Source organism: Hippoglossus stenolepis, chromosome 9 (assembly GCF_022539355.2).
Source record: "Hippoglossus stenolepis isolate QCI-W04-F060 chromosome 9, HSTE1.2, whole genome shotgun sequence".
In the NCBI taxonomy this organism is placed as follows: domain Eukaryota; kingdom Metazoa; phylum Chordata; class Actinopteri; order Pleuronectiformes; family Pleuronectidae; genus Hippoglossus; species Hippoglossus stenolepis.
In genome coordinates, this window is record NC_061491.1 from 18,688,230 (window position 1) to 18,706,742 (window position 18,513).

Genomic DNA, 18,513 nt, shown 5'->3' on the forward strand with positions numbered 1-18,513 from the left:
AGTCCTGTGAAGCAAACCGACACCCCCCAGCCAGGAGCCATGGGGCTGTTTCAAAGTCTAAGCTTTACTCTTAAGGATAAATACAGCTGTTTTTGTAAGACACAGGTTCGTTCACCTTTATTTTTTATTTGTAAGGAGCTTTCAAATGCCAAAAGGTACCTTCAAGTCTTGTTTCTTTATTCGTTTCTCTGCCTTTCAATCATGTTTTCAGGCTAAATGACATTTACACCAGGTTCCATTAAAATAAAGATAATTGTTGTTGCCTATACTGAGCTGTCTACATTAATTAACTGAATAATTATAAAAAGCAATGAACAGTATCCAAGCAGGTTTCAACCTTACCCGGCTTTCAAGTAAGCAAATAAACATGCGCTTTAATGTGTGGGTCTGTGGTCCTCCTAGGGGAATAAAACTATTAAATACGGTAATAATATACTTATGTGTCAGATTCGATTAATTAGCCAAATAGCATATTAACAGCATTTATGAGCCATGTCATATATTTGCCCTCATCCGGCAGTTTATTGTTACACCTAGTTAAAACTAATGTTGCCTAATACAACCGTCCTGCAAGTGTTTTCTGGTTTTATTAAAACTATTCTAAAAAGGTGTTGATTCGATTTTGTTATTTTTGGAAGATTGCATTCTGCGGTGCTGTTGATTTGTTTCGCGTTGAACTGACTGTAGTCTATTACTTTATTGTTTAAATAATTTGGCTACACGCACTTAGTAAAACCTGTGGTCACACACTTTCAATTACATGTATGTTTTTTAAGAACCTATTTGGCATATTCTAAATTAAAACTTCTAACTTCTTATTTAATGATGATACTAGTAAAATGATTGTTTACCGAATTTCTTTTTCATTTGGAATTATTCTGCTGTTGTTACTATTTTGTTCTCTTTAAGTTACTTAACCAATGATAACAACCTTTTCTGAACATTATTTATAATATTGTGTGGAAACGAATGTGTCATGATGCTGAATACACTATACTAATAATTATATAGATTGTCAGTGCATGTGCAAGTGTCTATTTGATTAGGCACATGTGCGTGTGTACATGCATCATAGCCCAAATCACCTCCCATAAAAGGCACAATCTCACACACACACACACAAACATGCACACGTGGTATGAATCATATTAAGGGGAATAACACCTTTCTCCTTCCCTGAAGCAGCTGCAGTGTCACTTTTACTGACAGGTCACACTGCTGGCAAAGGTTGGGGACTAGCACCGCATCTGTGCACGAGTTTGTGTATGTGCGTGTGTTCTGATTAAAACTACCTTGACACTCAGGACAATATATTCTCCTAGTGGAAAATGTCTCCCACGTTTTATGTCTTGTACACAGAAAAATACAACCATGCAAGTATGTGCACGCATACAAAATCAGACATATTTTCCTATATTTTTTAAAGATAAATAGATTTTACTTATAAAGTACCTGACAGATTAAAAATGTCTGTTTCTCTGTGAGGTGTCCTCTGATCTTAACAAGGATAACCATGATTTTGTTAACATTTTGCAGCTTGATGAGGTGATTCTAGCTGTGATTATCTGATGAGGACCACGGCTATTCAATGATCAATTTTACCGAACAACAATATAAGTTGTAAATAAAATCATCTTGTCCTTGCAGTTCGGTGTGAGCGGCCTCACAAGTTTCCTGGAGTTCAATGACAACGGCTCGAACCCCAACATCTTCTTTGAAATCCTGGGGACGAATTATGGAGAAGAACGGGGAAGAGGAGTCAGTAGGGTAAGTACTTAAAACAGAACCCCTGTGTGGTGTTCTACTGTGGGCGAGGGGGGGGGGAATCATTCCTGCTCTAACACATAGAGTGGATTTACATAATTTCTACATTTACCAGGGAGCTTCAGTGCACCTGCTCTCTACATTTATTTGCATCTCATTCTTATGCAGGTATTTCTTTCCTTGTGGCTGTAACTACTGTATAGACGAGTATAGAACTGCTCTGCTGCAGCTTATGAAAGTGACATCACAACTGCACAGAAGCAGCTCAAGCATCATTGTTTGGTTATTGTTTTTATGTGCATCAGTAGGATGCAGAATCATCTCACCCGTTACAGGAAACTTGATGATAGTGGGATTGATTAGAAGGATTTTGAAGCAGTGTTTGGCGATGGGAACATGCAGTGGTGGACAGACCTTTTGAGAGTTCTTTGACGTTTCCTAGTGGCCCTTCGACTACGGGCAAATCAATCAGAAAAAATACAACAAGCAGGAATCAGGAGATGATGCATCGGACAGAAACGTTATCATCATTTAGAGAGAGACAGAGAGAGGCCACCAGTAGCTGTAACCACCTTCACCTAATGTGCTTTGACGTATATTGATACAATATAATGGCCTACATTGTGTTTCTGCTATGACTCTTTACCTTTATATGTTCCAGTGAAAAAATGTAAGGACGTATGTAATGCTGCTTATTCAGTTTCTTTGTACTTCATAGAGCAACATATGAGCTAAACTGAAATGTAACAATCAACAGATTTGGGGTTTCCCTACAAAATTCTGATGGACGGAGTGAGAAAGTGCTGCACATAGATGCACTGTGTGTGTGTGTGTGTGAATAACAAACTAAAGCACATTGAGTGGTCAATGATACCAGAAAGGCATGATATAAATATAGACCCTTTACCATAAATCTATTTGTATATACGCATATAAATATATTTTTGATAAAGTAAATCATAGATTGCTTTTTCCTCACCATTTAACAGTCCTGATGCGTTGGACTGAAGAAAAGACCTGAGTGGCACTGACCCTTCAGTTTTAGTGAATCATGCAAACAAGTTGATGGGAGTTGACATATTAGACCCAGACTTGCAGTACATATTCCCTCGTGAAATTCAGTTGGACAGAGAATCATCTGTGTGCACAGGTGTGGCATGTTCATGCACAAATACCCCCCCACACACCCATGCACAAAAACACGGTGTCTATCCTCCACACCAGAGGGAACTCTTTGCAGATAACAGTTGAGATAGTGAGCTGTGATTATGTATAATGTGTTGAGACAACAACATAACACAGCGTGCCATCACAGACAAAATTAATCTTTAAAGCACAGCATAATTACATTAAGGCACAATTCCCTAATCACAGAGCATAATTACTTCTGAGGGAATTAAGGCACTTGTTATACAATATTCCTGCCACCGTCTCCCCGAACACTCTGAGCATCGTTGGGATTCAATAAAATTTATACAAGGCATCAAATGACTAAAGAGAGGCTTAGATTCCTCTCAGACTGCCTGGATTGCCTTTCTTTTTGTAGCCTCTGCAAGTGATGTGGAGCCCTCGAAAAACGGTGTTCACGCAGAGCACCTAACCTAACCTGCAATAAAAGCATGGCCGACATGCAGCATGTCAAGTTGTAGAAAAGGTTAATATCAAATAAGGTTAATATGGAATAATCAGGCTCTGACCACCCCACGGTCAAGAATGAAAGCCAGAGAAATCCACCCGTTTGACCCAGAGTGTGTTTGAATGTGCTCATAGTGAAATGCTAAAGCGAAATTAAAACCCAGGGATACGAGGAGAAAAATAAAATGGCAACCATCTAAGGCGGTTCAAGCATCCCGTCCGGTACAGTGTAAATTCAAAGCTTTTCCTTTTCATTGCGATGGACAGGGACGACCTGTATGTAAAATGATTTCCTCAGTTCTCATCCACAGCACGAGCCTTCAAAGACAGGTTCAAGGTGCAAAAAGACCTTGATGTAAATTGATGATTATGAAAGGTAACCCTGTCTCTCTCACCCCAGGTTAACGTCTTCCCTTATGTAATGACGGCGTCAGTGACAATACTTCTCAAGTTAATTTCAGTGCAGGGATCACTGCTGCAGTGAAGATGGCTCTGTAATATAATGAATCCAGATGATTGTAGGGCTTCTTCCGTCCATTAAACACAATATTTTCCGAGCAGTCTGGTAGGATGAAGAAAGAGTTGATCTGAAAATAGTCAGAAATCTGTGCATTCAGTTTATATTTCATAAAATAAAGAATATTCTTGTTGAGGCTTACCTGGACACATCTACCTACATGCTAAACAGATAGTAAATTGTTTGTTCAGGCTTGGTGTGTCATAGAAATAGTAATAAAGATTAACTATGAATCAGCTTGCAATCACAGTTAGCTACATTAAGCAATCAGCAGCAGCAATAACTTTAATTTAATAACATGGCTGAAAAGAGTGGGGTGGAGGTGCAGCATTTGATCTTGCGATGCAGTGGATTTGCTAAATCACAGCCACTGGGTGAAGGAAGCTCTCAGAAGGAGCCTAAGCTAATTCTCAAGTTGCTCTGTTTGACATTTTAGATTTGTTAATAATGTTGAGAGCAGTTTTATTTTAATTAAATCTCAAGAAAGTGTACCTTGATTTAAGGTGCAGTAGGTTGATAGAAAGATAATTGGAAGGAGGGGTTAAAATAAAGCCTGGGACACACATGATGGCTGCGTCGCTGGTACGACTACTGTATTTTCTCAAATTAAAGTCACTAAATACCAGAACTCAACTGTATGAAACCTTGCATCTTCTGGTCCTGCAAACATTACACAATAAAAACAGTGCTTTTACTTTGAAAAAGGTACAGGAGTTGTATATTTATATTTATCACGTATTTGACAGATAGACATTGAAACTGTGGAGAAAGATATTTTTTTCTTGCCTATGTTGCTGTGAACCGCAAACGGCACACAGACACGCGGCTCATGTGGCATGGGGGCTCCTCTTACCTGATAACATGGAGACCAAAGTGAAAAGCAAGATGTTTAGCGATGCACAGGCGCAACTCAAGCATCCAGTGTGGCCGGGTGTGAGGAAGTGAAGATTGGGAAAGATGGATGTGAGGCCCCCAGCTGCAGAGTGGACAAGACCAAAGTTAAGCTCATAGGGGAGCAGAGGCCTGGGTAAGGCTGGTCTATTTATTCCTTATCGTAGATGATTTACACAGGGATGTCTCTACTCTAACAGGAGGTAGCTTATGGAGCCCTCGCTGTATGTTGCACTGCCTATAGGATTTATAGTTTAATTTATTTTTTATTTTTTTTACATATTTTGTGCATTAGCATTTGCAATCTATCTTCCCAGCTGTCCCCTCTGCCTGTATGTTAGACAGTATTTGACATTCCCTGTGGTCTCATGATACAGTAGAAGGCTTATCTACTAAATATTTGATCCTTCACATTTGCAAACCTTTCTCAGAGCAACATTTGCTCTAGTATTTATCCTTTACTCTGTGGTAAATTAGTGGTTTAATGGTTATGGACACTGAGGTTTCACCTGACGCTGACCTTTCCTCAAAGAGACGCCCAACTCTTCAAACAAATTAATTTAACATTGGTTGTTTTGCTGAATAAATTATAGATCATCTCTCTCTCTCTCTCTCTCTCTCTCTCTCTCTCTCTCTCTCTCTGTATGTGTGTGTATATATGTCTCTCATCCCTACGCCATGTGCATTAACTTTCATACCATATGAAGTCAAATGTATTTCTCTTGTACCTGCATTCTTTCACGACGCCGATGTGTCATGTAAAAATTATGGATAATGGGTGCATCCTCATGTCTTTTATATAGGAGAGCCATTCAGTGTCTGCATTATAGATTTCTGAATTATGGACAACGGGCCCCAAAGAGCCAAACCACTGTGATACTGACATATAAATGATGTGTGTCTCACACCATTTACAGTATATGCATATGCCACCGATTATGCTATCAAAGCCCCCTTACCGTGGAAATGTAATCTTGTGAACATGTCTACATTGTGTGTATATATGATATAAGACGCCATGAAAAGGATTCAGACAGTGGGGGGTACATCAAATGCCTCGGGAACCCTTCCTCGACAATCACATAACTATAGCATACCTCTATGCCCCTCATTTCACTGTAGCATTACAAGGGGTTATTGGTGTCTTGCAATCTAAGTCAGCTAAGGCAGCTAACTCAGAGATGGTGATCGCGCCATACGACAGAGAGCAGCACATAAAATACATTAACTTTTTGGTACCAGTACTGGTTTGCTTCCAGTTTGAACAAGTATGTCTGAATTACTCCCATGACACCACTGACAAGCAGAGGTTTGTGTGTTTGATGAGCCGGGAGCTGCAGGAGAGCGGCTGAGTGGTGGCTGGAGGTAGAAGTGCTGGTAATTTGCACGGTCAAAGATCCACAAATACAAATCGATCCAAAGGTTTAGAGTTATATCCAAACCATTCTAAGGCCACTAAGGGATTTTCTTTCATGGGAAAAACTTGTACGAATCTAATTTTGAGGAGCAGAGTTGATTATTATGGGTTTAATCAACGCCAGGAGAGGAGATCTAACTCTTCATTCTGTTGAGAATACCACTTAACCTGAGATCTCTGTTCCCTCCTCCATGAGCCTTCTCTCTAATCCCTGCTGCGAGTCTCATTAATGAAAGGCACACGGTCCAGTTTTCTTTTTTTTTGGTTATTTTCCCGTCTTACTTTAATTAAGTTATCATTCAGAGGACCTCTCTCTTTCTCCCCAACTCCCTTTCCTCGTCATCTTTCTCCTCTTTTTTCCCTCCCTCCATCCTACCACCCACCTCTCCCAAATCGGCCGTCGCCTTTTTCAATCCTCCTTGTCATGCCATTTATCCCCATCATACTTAACACATATGCATACAGTTGTCTAGCGATAATGATAATAGCAGACACCTGAGATCAGTCATAATTATTACTGCTGCACTGTGGTAGAATTGGCTTTCTGCTCCATTACCTTCTTACACGGGAGCCTATATCTCTCTCTATCTCTCTCCACATCTACAGGCATGCCAGGCTCCGCTGCTCTCTTATATAGAGGCGACAAACCTGCCATGTGTAATTGCTTCGTTAGCTATCTGCAACATCTTTAATGACTACAGAGAGGAAAAGCGGCATCAGATTTATACTTTAGAGCCAGCACAATAAAGAAAAGGGTTGTGGCTAAGCAGGAAATAAAAGGAGCACAGGATGGGGGGAAGGGGAAGGCGATGAGTGAAAGGAGAAAGAGTGATTCGTCGGCGAGGGGGGAACATGTGAAGAGGGTAAAATGAAATAGGTAGAAGAGCTTTAGAGAGCGAGAGAGATAGAATGGAGATAGATGACCTAGTCCCTCTAGATCAAGAGATAGAAACGACGGCACAGGTCCTAATAAAGTCACACCATTACACTCCCACACATGCTCGTGCTCTCTCCTCTCTCTCACACAAGCACATACTCTCCATCCTTTGGTCGAGAGACAGAAACACTCCTCTCTTTGCAAGAATCAATGGCCTGCAAACTGCAGTGTTCTTAAATTGAGGTCACCTTCAATTAGCATCCCCAGTCTCGTCTGACATACGTGGTAAATTATGTTAAGTGACTTCACAGAGTCACAGGACCTTGGAAGCCCCCTCGCCGCCCTGTCATCATGCAAGAAACATCTCCTTCCATTACATCTTCTGAGCGATTGAAACACTTTTTTTTTTTTTTTCAACATGACGGCTTAATGTGTCCACCAGCTCAAACACACTTAATAGCTGCAGTTCAATTGGGAACTCGTGCAAGCTCTTGTAGACACACGCACATGCACACGCACACACACACACACAGAGACATTTGCATAAATCCTCTGCCATGTTTGGGAATGCTTTGGGCTTTGCATGCCAATTAATGTATTTCTACTTAACTGTCAGTATAGCAGAGAAACACTGGGTTTCCCGTAATCCCGACCAAACAAACACATATGCAAGCAGACATATTAGAAACCAGAGTTTATTATTGACTGTTTCTTTCATATTGCTAAGCCATAGTGACACACAATGACATTATGTCCCTTTGCATTAAATATGACATGAAAAACATATTTTCCACAGACACATACAGCTTATTAAGCTGGTTGGTAAAATTGGTAGTTTTTCTCCTCGTGGAAAAAACGCTATGCAAATTTTAGTCGAAGAAATCTTTTTTGTAACTTGTTATTTTTTTATATATATATTTTCATGCTTATGGTTTGTGTCACATAATGATCCAGAGCCTTTCATTGATATTATAGTTGTTGGGGCATATTGGAGAGAAAACCTCTTTCTCCGGCACAAAACGATACCTGTTTTTTAAAACCCTCACCTGTTATTGGCTCACAGACTAATATCCTGTTGCAGCTATTGGCTCAGATGTTACTTCCATCCACAAACAGTGTATTAGTACCTCAGGACTCAGCAGGTATCAACTTTTGAAAACAGCCGTGTCTGAAATATGTGCATTGGCTTTTACTAGATCGGAACCAAAAACTAATGTTGAATGTGAACACAACAGCAATCATGTCTCCCAGTAATAACATTTCTATACAACTAAACTAAAAAAATGTTTCATAAGACACACTATGGTAACAATGGTGGTCCGTCCCTTGGTCCTGTGGTCACCTTCATCTACCTCGAATTTCATGGCTATTTAGAACGATTTGTTTAGATATTTCAGTCTAGACCAAAGTGATGGACTAGCAGCCAACACACATTACCAGCCGTTTTGCTATCCATACCAAAAATATATTCTGATACAATCCAAGTCCTGGCAACAAATTATACACAATGTAAAAGTACATTGGAGAAATAGTTTTACCAGGTGCTTTATACACAAATAGATGTTTACAATGAAAGTGTCCACGCTGATTACCAGGGTTTCAAATCCATTAAGTCTTTCTCAGAGCTAAAATACTAAATAAGACCTGAAGGGCAGACTAAGATTTCTGATAATATCAATTATGCTACAGTTGCTAACAAATGAGCACGATAAGGTTTTTAATGATTTCAGATTATTTACAGAGAGCATGCAGATAGTGTGAAACATCTTCTCACACGTTGTCTGATCATGGAACAAAAGAGCGAGGATGCGTCTCTAAGTCCACATTAACAAGTGTTATTTTAAGGGCATTAGATGAGGAACTGGAACTGATTATTACAATTATGTAAAAATAAATAATCCCAAAGTGTGATATAGAGAGGGTGATAAGAAAAGAGAGGGAGCTTAGAGGGGAGGTGCCCAATGAGTCACGTCAAAGAAAAGAAAAAACTAAAAGGGAGTTGGCCATTATGTGAGTCAGATATATGAAATTTAGGAATGTATATGTGGTGAGTTATAGAGGCGGTAAAGTAAAAGGAATAAATCAGAGGAAGAGAGAAAGCATGAAAACATGCAAAGAGGGAAGGGTGGAAAGATAGTGGCAGAAAAATACCTCCAATTTTCCATCCCATTAGGTAGATTTGCATGTATCTTGATTCAGCGTGTCTCCTCCACCTCCAGGCCAGATTGTGGAAAGGATTGAGGAGGCAGGAAGTGGAAGAATGGGAGATACAGTAGAAGATGCATGGATAAAGGGAAGTGGGGGGGAAACAGGAGGGCAAACCTGAGGAGCAGAGAAGGAGAGAGGAGAGGACATCATTGATTTGTCCTGTTTCACAGATTCCTTCCGCTGATAGATGTGTGTGTGTGTGTGTGTGAGATTGTGTTAGTGTGTAGACATGAGACAGAAATGCAAGATGCTGAGACTCCTCTTCATGAGGAATAATTGTTAGAATTTTGGATTCATTCAGACTTGACATTTTCCATTTTCTCTCCTATATAAGATGACTTGCATTTGTTGTGATTGTTATTGTGTCTATCCTGATGCTATCATCTGGTGATAGATGACAGAAACTGCATTTTAAAAAGCAAATTAGAAAGAAAAAATACATCAATTTGTTACCTCTGTGCATTTTCCATGTTTATTAAATTGTTTTTCCAACTCCAACATGCAAACTAGTTATTCTGGAGATTTAAAAATCATTTTTATGAAGTATTTCATCAGTTTTTCATCATACCAGATTTTAAGACTTGACCCTTAAACTTTAATTTTGTTCTCTGCCTTCTTGTGAATTATTGTGAGCCATAAAAATCAATATTCAGGGCAGAGTCTAGGTGGAGTGGTGGTTGGGCAAATGAGAGCCAAACAGCCAGTAATTAACTTTTGGGAAACTGCCAATTAAAGATAACTTTTATGGAACAAATTGCCCCCATATAATAATATGGGCTTTGAAATGACAAGCACAGTTTCCCGTTCACTTTAATACAACCAGGGCTTTTGGAGACAGCATGTAGCCATTAAACGAACAAGTCCTTGTATATCACTGCAACCCATACATTAGCTGTGGTGCTTGCTAGCATCTATGGGGAGTTCGATCATTTGTACAGTGGCCTGTGGGTGCAAGAACCCAAGAGCTTAGTTTTTCATTTTTCAAGTTTTATTTGGAACCTCTGTATTAATTCAGTTTCCTTGTGCAGGGGAGTCTCAGCATAGAAATGATGAGGGGCATGTGCAGACTAGTGTACCACAGACTGTGGAAGTAGGCTACAGAGTCACTGCTAGTTCCATTAAAGGTGCCTTTAATGGATTAAACATTAATACATGTAGACAAATGAAATCAAACAATATGCTTTAACATGCAGTTCTCTTAGCCAATTGGGGCTAATAGCTACTTGATAGCAAGTTATTGCAATTCCGTTTTCAGACATGAACTCTGCAAAATGTCCAGAAATTGTTTTCTGACTTTTTCTGGGCTTTGACTTTCACATACGAAGAATGCAGCAGGGGATTGTGCAGGTAAGACAAGTTCACAACAACAGGGAAATGTCCAAAACATTAAGGTGAGGGATAGAATCTGAGTGGACTATTACAACACATCACCAAAAGCTCTCGAATCTCATTGTCTTTCCAAGTTGACATCTTTGTCGGTGTCTTCTACATGCATGGCAGATATTTGTATTCTTCCTGTTTTGTGTTCGTCATTTGATCAACCTGTCCACATTTTTTGCTCTATTCACATGCAGCCTGTGGATTCATGGGCATCAAGATACACTGTGTTTTTTCCTGTTTTCACAAACTGTGAGCAGTTTCTCCTCCGGCTTTGTCACGGACCAATGTCACTACTGAACTTGCAGAGATTATACTGATATTGATTTTCTCATTTAACTCACAGCCGGACGCCAAACAAGCACATTTTCCAAAATGTTGAAGTGGTCCTTTCAGCTCTAAGTCTTATCTCTCATACTCTTCTGCTCAGAAGTGAGGCAGGAGTATTAAAATTCTGTTAACCTTTCTAACAACGGCTTTTACCCTTGTGAACACTTGAGTACTTACGGGGCTTCTTCTTGTGCTTGATTGATGTCAGCGATTTGTTGTGGCTGGAAGGTTCTGTCAATCACCAGCCAACACGCATGCACTGACCAGCAAGTTGTATTCTTGGTGACCACAGCACAGTGGACACTGGACAGAAATTGAAGCTGACAAACTGCCTCTGGTGTCCTTGGATCAACTTAAGTGTGGCAGTGTATGTGGATATTTTTTGCTGTGTGTGTGTCTGTATACATGAGACTGAAGAGAGATATCAAAAATCATAGAGAAGTGAAAGGAAGGGGGAGGGGTTTTTTTGGGGAGAGAAATAAATGAAGCAAACAAATATGGAAATGCAGAGGAATAGGAGACAGCGTTTTTACCTGCTGTCGCACAAACCCTATTGGGAAATCCACTGTGGTGCCAAAATACACCATCCGTTGTGTAAATAGTATGGGTAACACCAAACACTGGCCCGGCAGCCACTCGTCTGCTTCCTCTTTTGTTAAGACAAGTCAGGAGAAGTTTTATCTAGGGATGCACCAATATGGAAATTCTTGGCCGATACCGATATTTAAAACAACAATCTAGCCGATAGCCGATACCGATATTTGTTTAATACTTGAATAATATGAAAAACAGAAAAAGTGACAAGTGTAACTTTAGATGCCATGGTGTCGGGGGTAAATGATGTATTCTCCAAGCAAGCCTTTAGACCCCCCCTCTCTCTCTTTTTATCTATATGACTGCTTGTGTGGCTGTAGTGGATGGGCAGAGGGGGACATTTAATTATGTGATTGGGAAAATTAAAACTCCAGGACAACAGAAGGGGAATACAAAGTATGGGATGCATATTTGATCATTTATATCATATAAAATATGTCATTTATATCGTTTAAAATCATTTTTCAGTCTGTTTCCTGGCGCGATACGCTCGCTCGCACGCCGAAACCATCGGTGAAGGGCGCAAGCACAAAGATTTATAAGAAAAAGCTGCTGCTGTGTAGATGAATGGATGTGATAAGGTTGTGCCGTGTAGTATCATTTAAAGAAGCCTGGAGTTGTTGTGCTGTAAGAGCTCTCAGGCTCGGAGGGAATGAAAGAAAGTGAGCTAAAAAAAAAGGAGGATGAAAGAAAATCAGTGTTATCATATGTGCACTTTACAGTTTCCATTCTGCTTCACACCTATTTCAGAAATAATGTAAGTGCATCTGAGAAGAAAACACATAGAGGAGTGCTGAGGAAGTCGACATTATGAATCTCTGATGCCAGCCCCTAGCCCCATCCTGTACCACAGTGTGAAGTATGAGACAGCCCTGTCTGCATTACACAGGAATTGTCCCTTTTTGAATCCACATTGGAGTGTCAGTGTCTTAGGGTGTGGGGTTTGGGTTAGTTGGTTACAGTCAGCTGGTCAGTACATGCATGTTTGCTTGTGACCTTCCATCTACCACAAATCGCTGAATCAATCATGCATAAGAGGAAGCCCTGCAACTATTCACAAGCTCACAAAGGTAAAAGGATAAAAGGTATCTGAGCCTAAAGTTGCCTATTTGTAAAATAGCAAATGTGGCCCAAATATCCTAAAACGAATGTGAGCCTTTTTAACAAACAAACGGTGCTCTACGCAAGGTGTGATCTGGATGTAAACTTAAAGTGACCCATGCCGTACCATCATTCCACGTGGTATATGTACCAGTTGACAGTGTGGTGGTGTGACAATGTGGGCTAAATCTGGGCCAAATTAGCTATTCAGGAAAGGTTAAAAGAAGTAGCGTTTTAGTATTAGACGACAAAAGATACAAGAGACTCCCTAAAATGTTGAATTCTCTAGTTTATTATTTATTTTTTCTCCAATTTTATGATTCATTTGTAAATTCTGTAAGTTATTCCTCAAGTTTGGACCAAGTCAGACCACGATCACAGATTACAATCGGACAGGGCAATGACATAACAATAATCCAACATTACCTTGACTTGCAGTAGAAACTTAAATTGGCATGTCATGGCCGATGGAGAGATGTTTGGAGAATGCAAGAGGGCTGGAGAAAAAACAAAGAAGCAGCCATATTTAATCCTTCAAGCTAATGTTTTTATTAAAGTCAGGTCGTACAGATGTACGGATGGATGAATACAGATGATGTGAGTGATGAAAGGACAGAGGGGGGAAAGAAGAGGAATAGGGAGATGAGGTGGGTCGTCAGTCCTTGGGTTAATCTTGGCTACACAGCGGATGGATGGATGAAAGGATTGACAGGATCAGGGATGTGAAGGCAAGATAAGGGGGGAGACCTAATTGCCCGTGACCTAGTTATGAGCATAGCACTACTGAGCTGGCAGCAGAGACTGAGGGAGGGATCAGTTGAAATGAGAGTGAGAGAGCGGAGCTATCTGACACCAAGGTTGTGTCCTGTGTTGAACACACCTTGGCTCTGTGAATAGGAACCGACAGCTGACCCAGAGAGAGGAGAGAAGAGGGGAGACAACCTCGGCCGAAACTGTGGAGAGGAAGCAGAGGAGCGTTTCAGGGGCAGAGAGATTGGTCAAGGATTACAGAACAAGGAAGAGATTAAGTGAGGTGAATAATAAACTCGGTAGAGGACAGAATGGTGAGTGTCTGCAGGGAAAGGAAAAATGTTGCTGAGGCAGCCAAAACATCATGTGTTAATATTGTTGCTTCTATAGCAAGGGGGGGGGGGGAAGCAGAGGTTTGGTGAGTCATAAGAGTGTTGTCAGGGATAAGGTCTTGCTTCTCTGCAGGAAAGGACACCACCAGGCCAAATCTCAGTTTGGGGCAAAGCTGCACAGCAAGGGAAATTTAAACAGCTCTCCAACTGAAGAACACAAAGAAGGCGGACAGCTTTATACTCACTGGCAGGCAAGACGTCATGGAGAATGAGAAAAAAATCCATGTAGACAGATATAGGTACAATGTCAAAAAAGATAAAGACTGAAGAGTATTTTTTTCAATCAAACCCAATTTCCAAAGGCAGTTTGTCATGCCCATGTTAAAATGTTCAAATCGGAACAATAAGTCAAATAAGGGAGTGGGACTGCGAAGGTCAAGTAAAGCAATATTGAAGAAACACCTCAACGCTGATGATGTAAATCACATTTGACAGATTGCTCCTGATTTTGAACCTACCAATGGTAGAGAGAAATAAAGAATGAGAAAGTTATATGAGTCACAGTGAACATGCAGTGAACTGGATAGTTTCCTTGGTGGGCGAAGAGCAATACCTGACATTAACTTACTTCACCATGAATTTCTTAAATCCCCTATAAATTTTCTTCATTCTCTTGAATCAAAAATCGGCGCTGGATCTGTGACAAATGCTCCCGCTGGCAACAGCAGGAGTGGCGTCTGCCGCGATGATGTAACTGATGAAGGAGCAGTGTAGATTGATGAAAGCCATCAGCACATCAGTCTCACATGATCCTTATTTCAACATCCTGTCCTTAACTCAATTATAATACCAGGCACATAATCCTCCTGTCTGAAGGGAGCGCCCTGTGTGACTGGCAGTGAAGCTCTGCCCTCTCAGCACACAAACCACACAACAGCGAACACAATTTACCCTAAGTCTTGAGTTGTTGTCTATCCTCGACAACATAGACACCGATTTATGTCCGTGCCAGTGGCGGCGTTTAACAATTCAATGACTGACCCCCATGCCTCAAATAAAGCTTATGCAAAATCCATAACCGTAACTCATAGGTCAAAACAATTACCAACTCAAATGATACTCAGTAGAGTGCTTACAAGATACATTTAAATTTGTATTTGGATGAGCACTACATTGCACACACTCATAAATATCAGTTCCCTAAACATGCCTGATCAAGATCCATGAATTATTCTCTGAGAAATGTTAAAAGACGCAATTAAAAGAAAGTGAAAGAATAAATCCTGGATCTGCCCCCTGAACTCTGTCCGCGCCAACATTTTATGAGTTCTTCCCTGACCCATACCACACCCTTCCACCAAGTTTCATGGTAACAGTGCAGTGTGAACTTAACTCAGGCTGTATGCTGGCAAACGTGGGTGCTTGGCATTCTCTGTGGGAGCCCTGTAGCACCCATGCAATTGCTGCCTATGCTCTAGAATGCCTACTTTTCCATTATAATCCTCTTCTCAGGACCTGTGTTGTTTAAAAGTCAATCTCAAAAACTATTTTTGTTTCAGGTCATATCTACAAATTTGTTAATCAATTCAAAGTCCCCACTGTTCTCTTAAATATAGACGCACATTCCGAGACACTGCAGCACATTAGAGAGCAGGTTATAGAAACAAAGAGCAGCTGTATGACTTGAAAGTTCTGAGGTGTAATCCTGCCCCTCGAGGCCAATCGTGGCTTCTTCACTCTTCCACTGAATAATCAGTAAATATTGTCTCGACGCTATTAAGAACACCAGCCAATTATTTCCCTTATAATTACTAAGACCTCATTTTCAGTATGAAATGTTTTTTTTCATCACAGATACGCTAACCATTATAAGAGTTCCCCAGGCAGCTGTTAACCCCCTGGAGCCACTTTACCGTCTTAGTAAGGAAAATCTGTTTTTTTAACCCGCCCATAATGTTATGGTCCAAACATACTAAACGTCTCCTCTTCATTAAAGCTGAAGCCTGTCCTTACATAAGGGGGAAGTAGAAGTGGAGACGTGTTTCGTGTCTCAAAGCAGTGGATCATGTAATCCTTATAACTCTTTAAAGAATAGAGAAATCAAATTGAACTGAATGTAGGCAATCTCCTGATCAAAATGTGTTTTTGGTCGGAAGGGAACTTAATCAAAACTTCTCTTCAATATTGCTTTTATCAATCAGTGTTCAATTCTGGGAATGAGAGAAATTAATTTCTCTTTATCTTTTATTGCGTTTTTAATAACTGCCCCTGGTTTGTCGTCCATATTCCCTGAGACACACACGCACAAACTCACAACCCAGCGAATCTCAGTGCAGCAGGGGAATGAATACCAAACAATCCTATCACAGAATAATCTGTGAGTGAATCACCACGTCTACAGTAGATTTTCGTATAGGCTTAACAAGCAGAGGGAAGAAGGATGTGTGTGTGTGCGTGTGTGTGTGTGTGTGTGTGTGTGTGTGTGTGTGTGTGTGTGTGTGTGTGTGTGTGTGTGTGTGTGTGTGTGTGTGTGTGTGTGTGTGTGTGTGTGTGTGTGTGTGTGTGTGTGTGTGTGTGTGTGGTTACGCAAACTAAAGCGATTACAGTGTGAGAAACAGATTTGCATTGGTTTGAGATGCCATCCATCTTTTCCTCCCTCTTCTTCCACCTCTTGTCAGCCCTCCCTCTCATTTCATTTCCTCTCCTCTCATTTATTTTCCTGTCATCTCATTCTGCACTTGAATCTCTCTCTCTCTCTCTCTCTCTCTCTCTCTCTCTCTCTCTCTCTCTCATTACGTCTTCTCTGACTTCACTGTCTGCTCCTTAAGGTGCAGGCTTTCACTGGGCCACTGAATTATACCAGGTGGGGGTGATCCATCCTCTGGACTGTCTATATTTGTCCTAACTCTGCAGCTTCAGATCATGCCCAAACTAATGCTGGTAGAATTTGTTCTGTTCATCCTCTTCTCTATTTCGCCTTCCTGTCAAAAAGGCAGCATTTCTAATCCTAAAAACTGGCTTTTAGTCTTTCAAATGTACGAATATCACATTGTCAGCATTCTGCAAATATGAGCAGAAATGTGAAGAAGACAATTGTCTCTTCACCCAAACCTTATTTGATCACGTTCACTGAAGTTAGATTTTTTATTTATTCAATCATATGCAAAATATACAAAATAATAACTGAGTATAAGACTAATAATTATTACTTGGCATTTTGCTAATACAAGAGGATAACATTGTGGAGATGAAAAACACATTTCTCAAATTGTGCAGGTGCAGATTTTAAAATATAGGATGACTGGACATTACATTAAGCAGGCCTGTGTTTCTATTATATTCTATTTCTGTAAAGAACTGTCCATAAATAAAAATGATCTTTCAGGCAGTTGACTTGATAAAGCCTGACTAGAATAACAGTAGTTCAGAAGATTGGTTAAATGTACAGAATTGATTCTTCATCACCATTGTTTTCTGTCGATAAAACATAGGAATAAGTTTAGTGGGATGAGTTCTTCTCCAAACTCTTTCTGGGTGACACTGGGGATAGCAGGCTGGTAGGTGGGGTGAGTTTACGCTGGTAGTGGCCTGCATCAATTCCTGAATAAATACTAACGAGAACAATATATAGAGAGAGATTTTTTTCAATGGAGCTGAATTTCCCAACAGGGCTTCATGCCAAGTCTCTCTGTATGTGTATGGGGAAAATGGTTACTCTGAACAAATGTCCCTGCCAACTGAATGGCCATATTGAAACACAAAATGAAGTGAAGGTTCAAAAAGAGCAGAGGTTTCCAGCACTCTGCCAGATGGAGTGTGGGCACACATAGTTTTGCGGGTAAACTCGCCAAGTCATTCTTGCAAACCAACCTCTCCGGAAAAAAACATTTAGAAAGAAAAGAAGTAGAAATAAATCTTAATTCCATCTGTTGCTTATTGGGCATTTTGTTCATTTTTGATTTAAACACTAAATTAAATACAGCCACAATGTTCCAGTCATTAGATTTATATAGAAATGGATTTAAGATGAATAGAATTTAGTCCAGGTGTTTTTTTCCCATCGTTCTTTAAAATTATTGTCGTTTTTGTAGGAAATAATTGTCCATCACATTTTTATTAACGGTATTGATGGGATTCGTGAAACCGCATTTTCTTATACTCAATCGCTGTTCACCCCTTTCTTACAGTACATTCTATCCTCCTCCTTCCCTTCATTTCTCCATCTACACCTTTCTTTCCCTTCATTCATCAGTCCCTGTTTCTTACGACCGCCTTTACTGCCTTATGTCTCCTCTATAATGTCCTTCCTTCCTTCCCTCCCCCCTCTCTCCCTCTCTTATGCTCTCCCTGTCTTCCTCTCTGCCAGCCAGGGCTGCAGGCTTTCAGCAGCATTACAGCGTGTAAACCTCGGATTACAGCAGCCAAAGTCTGCCTAGCACGGCATGCCTCTGTGGATCACAAATACTCAAGAGTGTGAACACACACACACCCACCCACATACCTCTTACACACACACACACGTAAGATATTTACATGGTCACGGACACTCGTGGACCTTACAGACAGGAAATGCACATATCACGCGGTCTTACACACGCTATGTAGGGAAACATTATGAGTGCACAGATTACTGCACAAACATCGACACTGTTCTGCTCCATGTCGAGTTCTCCTGAGTCCCTCTGAACTCCACACATCACCACCTTGTGTGTGTTTTCTT

General features: G+C 40.5%; 1 protein-coding gene across 2 annotated transcripts in view; it reads left to right on the plus strand.

The window, feature by feature from the left end:
- grid2 (glutamate receptor, ionotropic, delta 2) overlaps window positions 1–18,513 on the plus strand; it is a 441,472-nt gene that overhangs the window by 309,045 nt on the left and 113,914 nt on the right. For both annotated transcript variants that reach the window (XM_035167013.2, XM_035167012.2), the window contains exon 8: window positions 1,648–1,767. In XM_035167013.2, coding sequence (XP_035022904.1) covers window positions 1,648–1,767 — 120 coding nt within the window. The remainder of the gene's footprint in view (window positions 1–1,647; window positions 1,768–18,513) is intronic.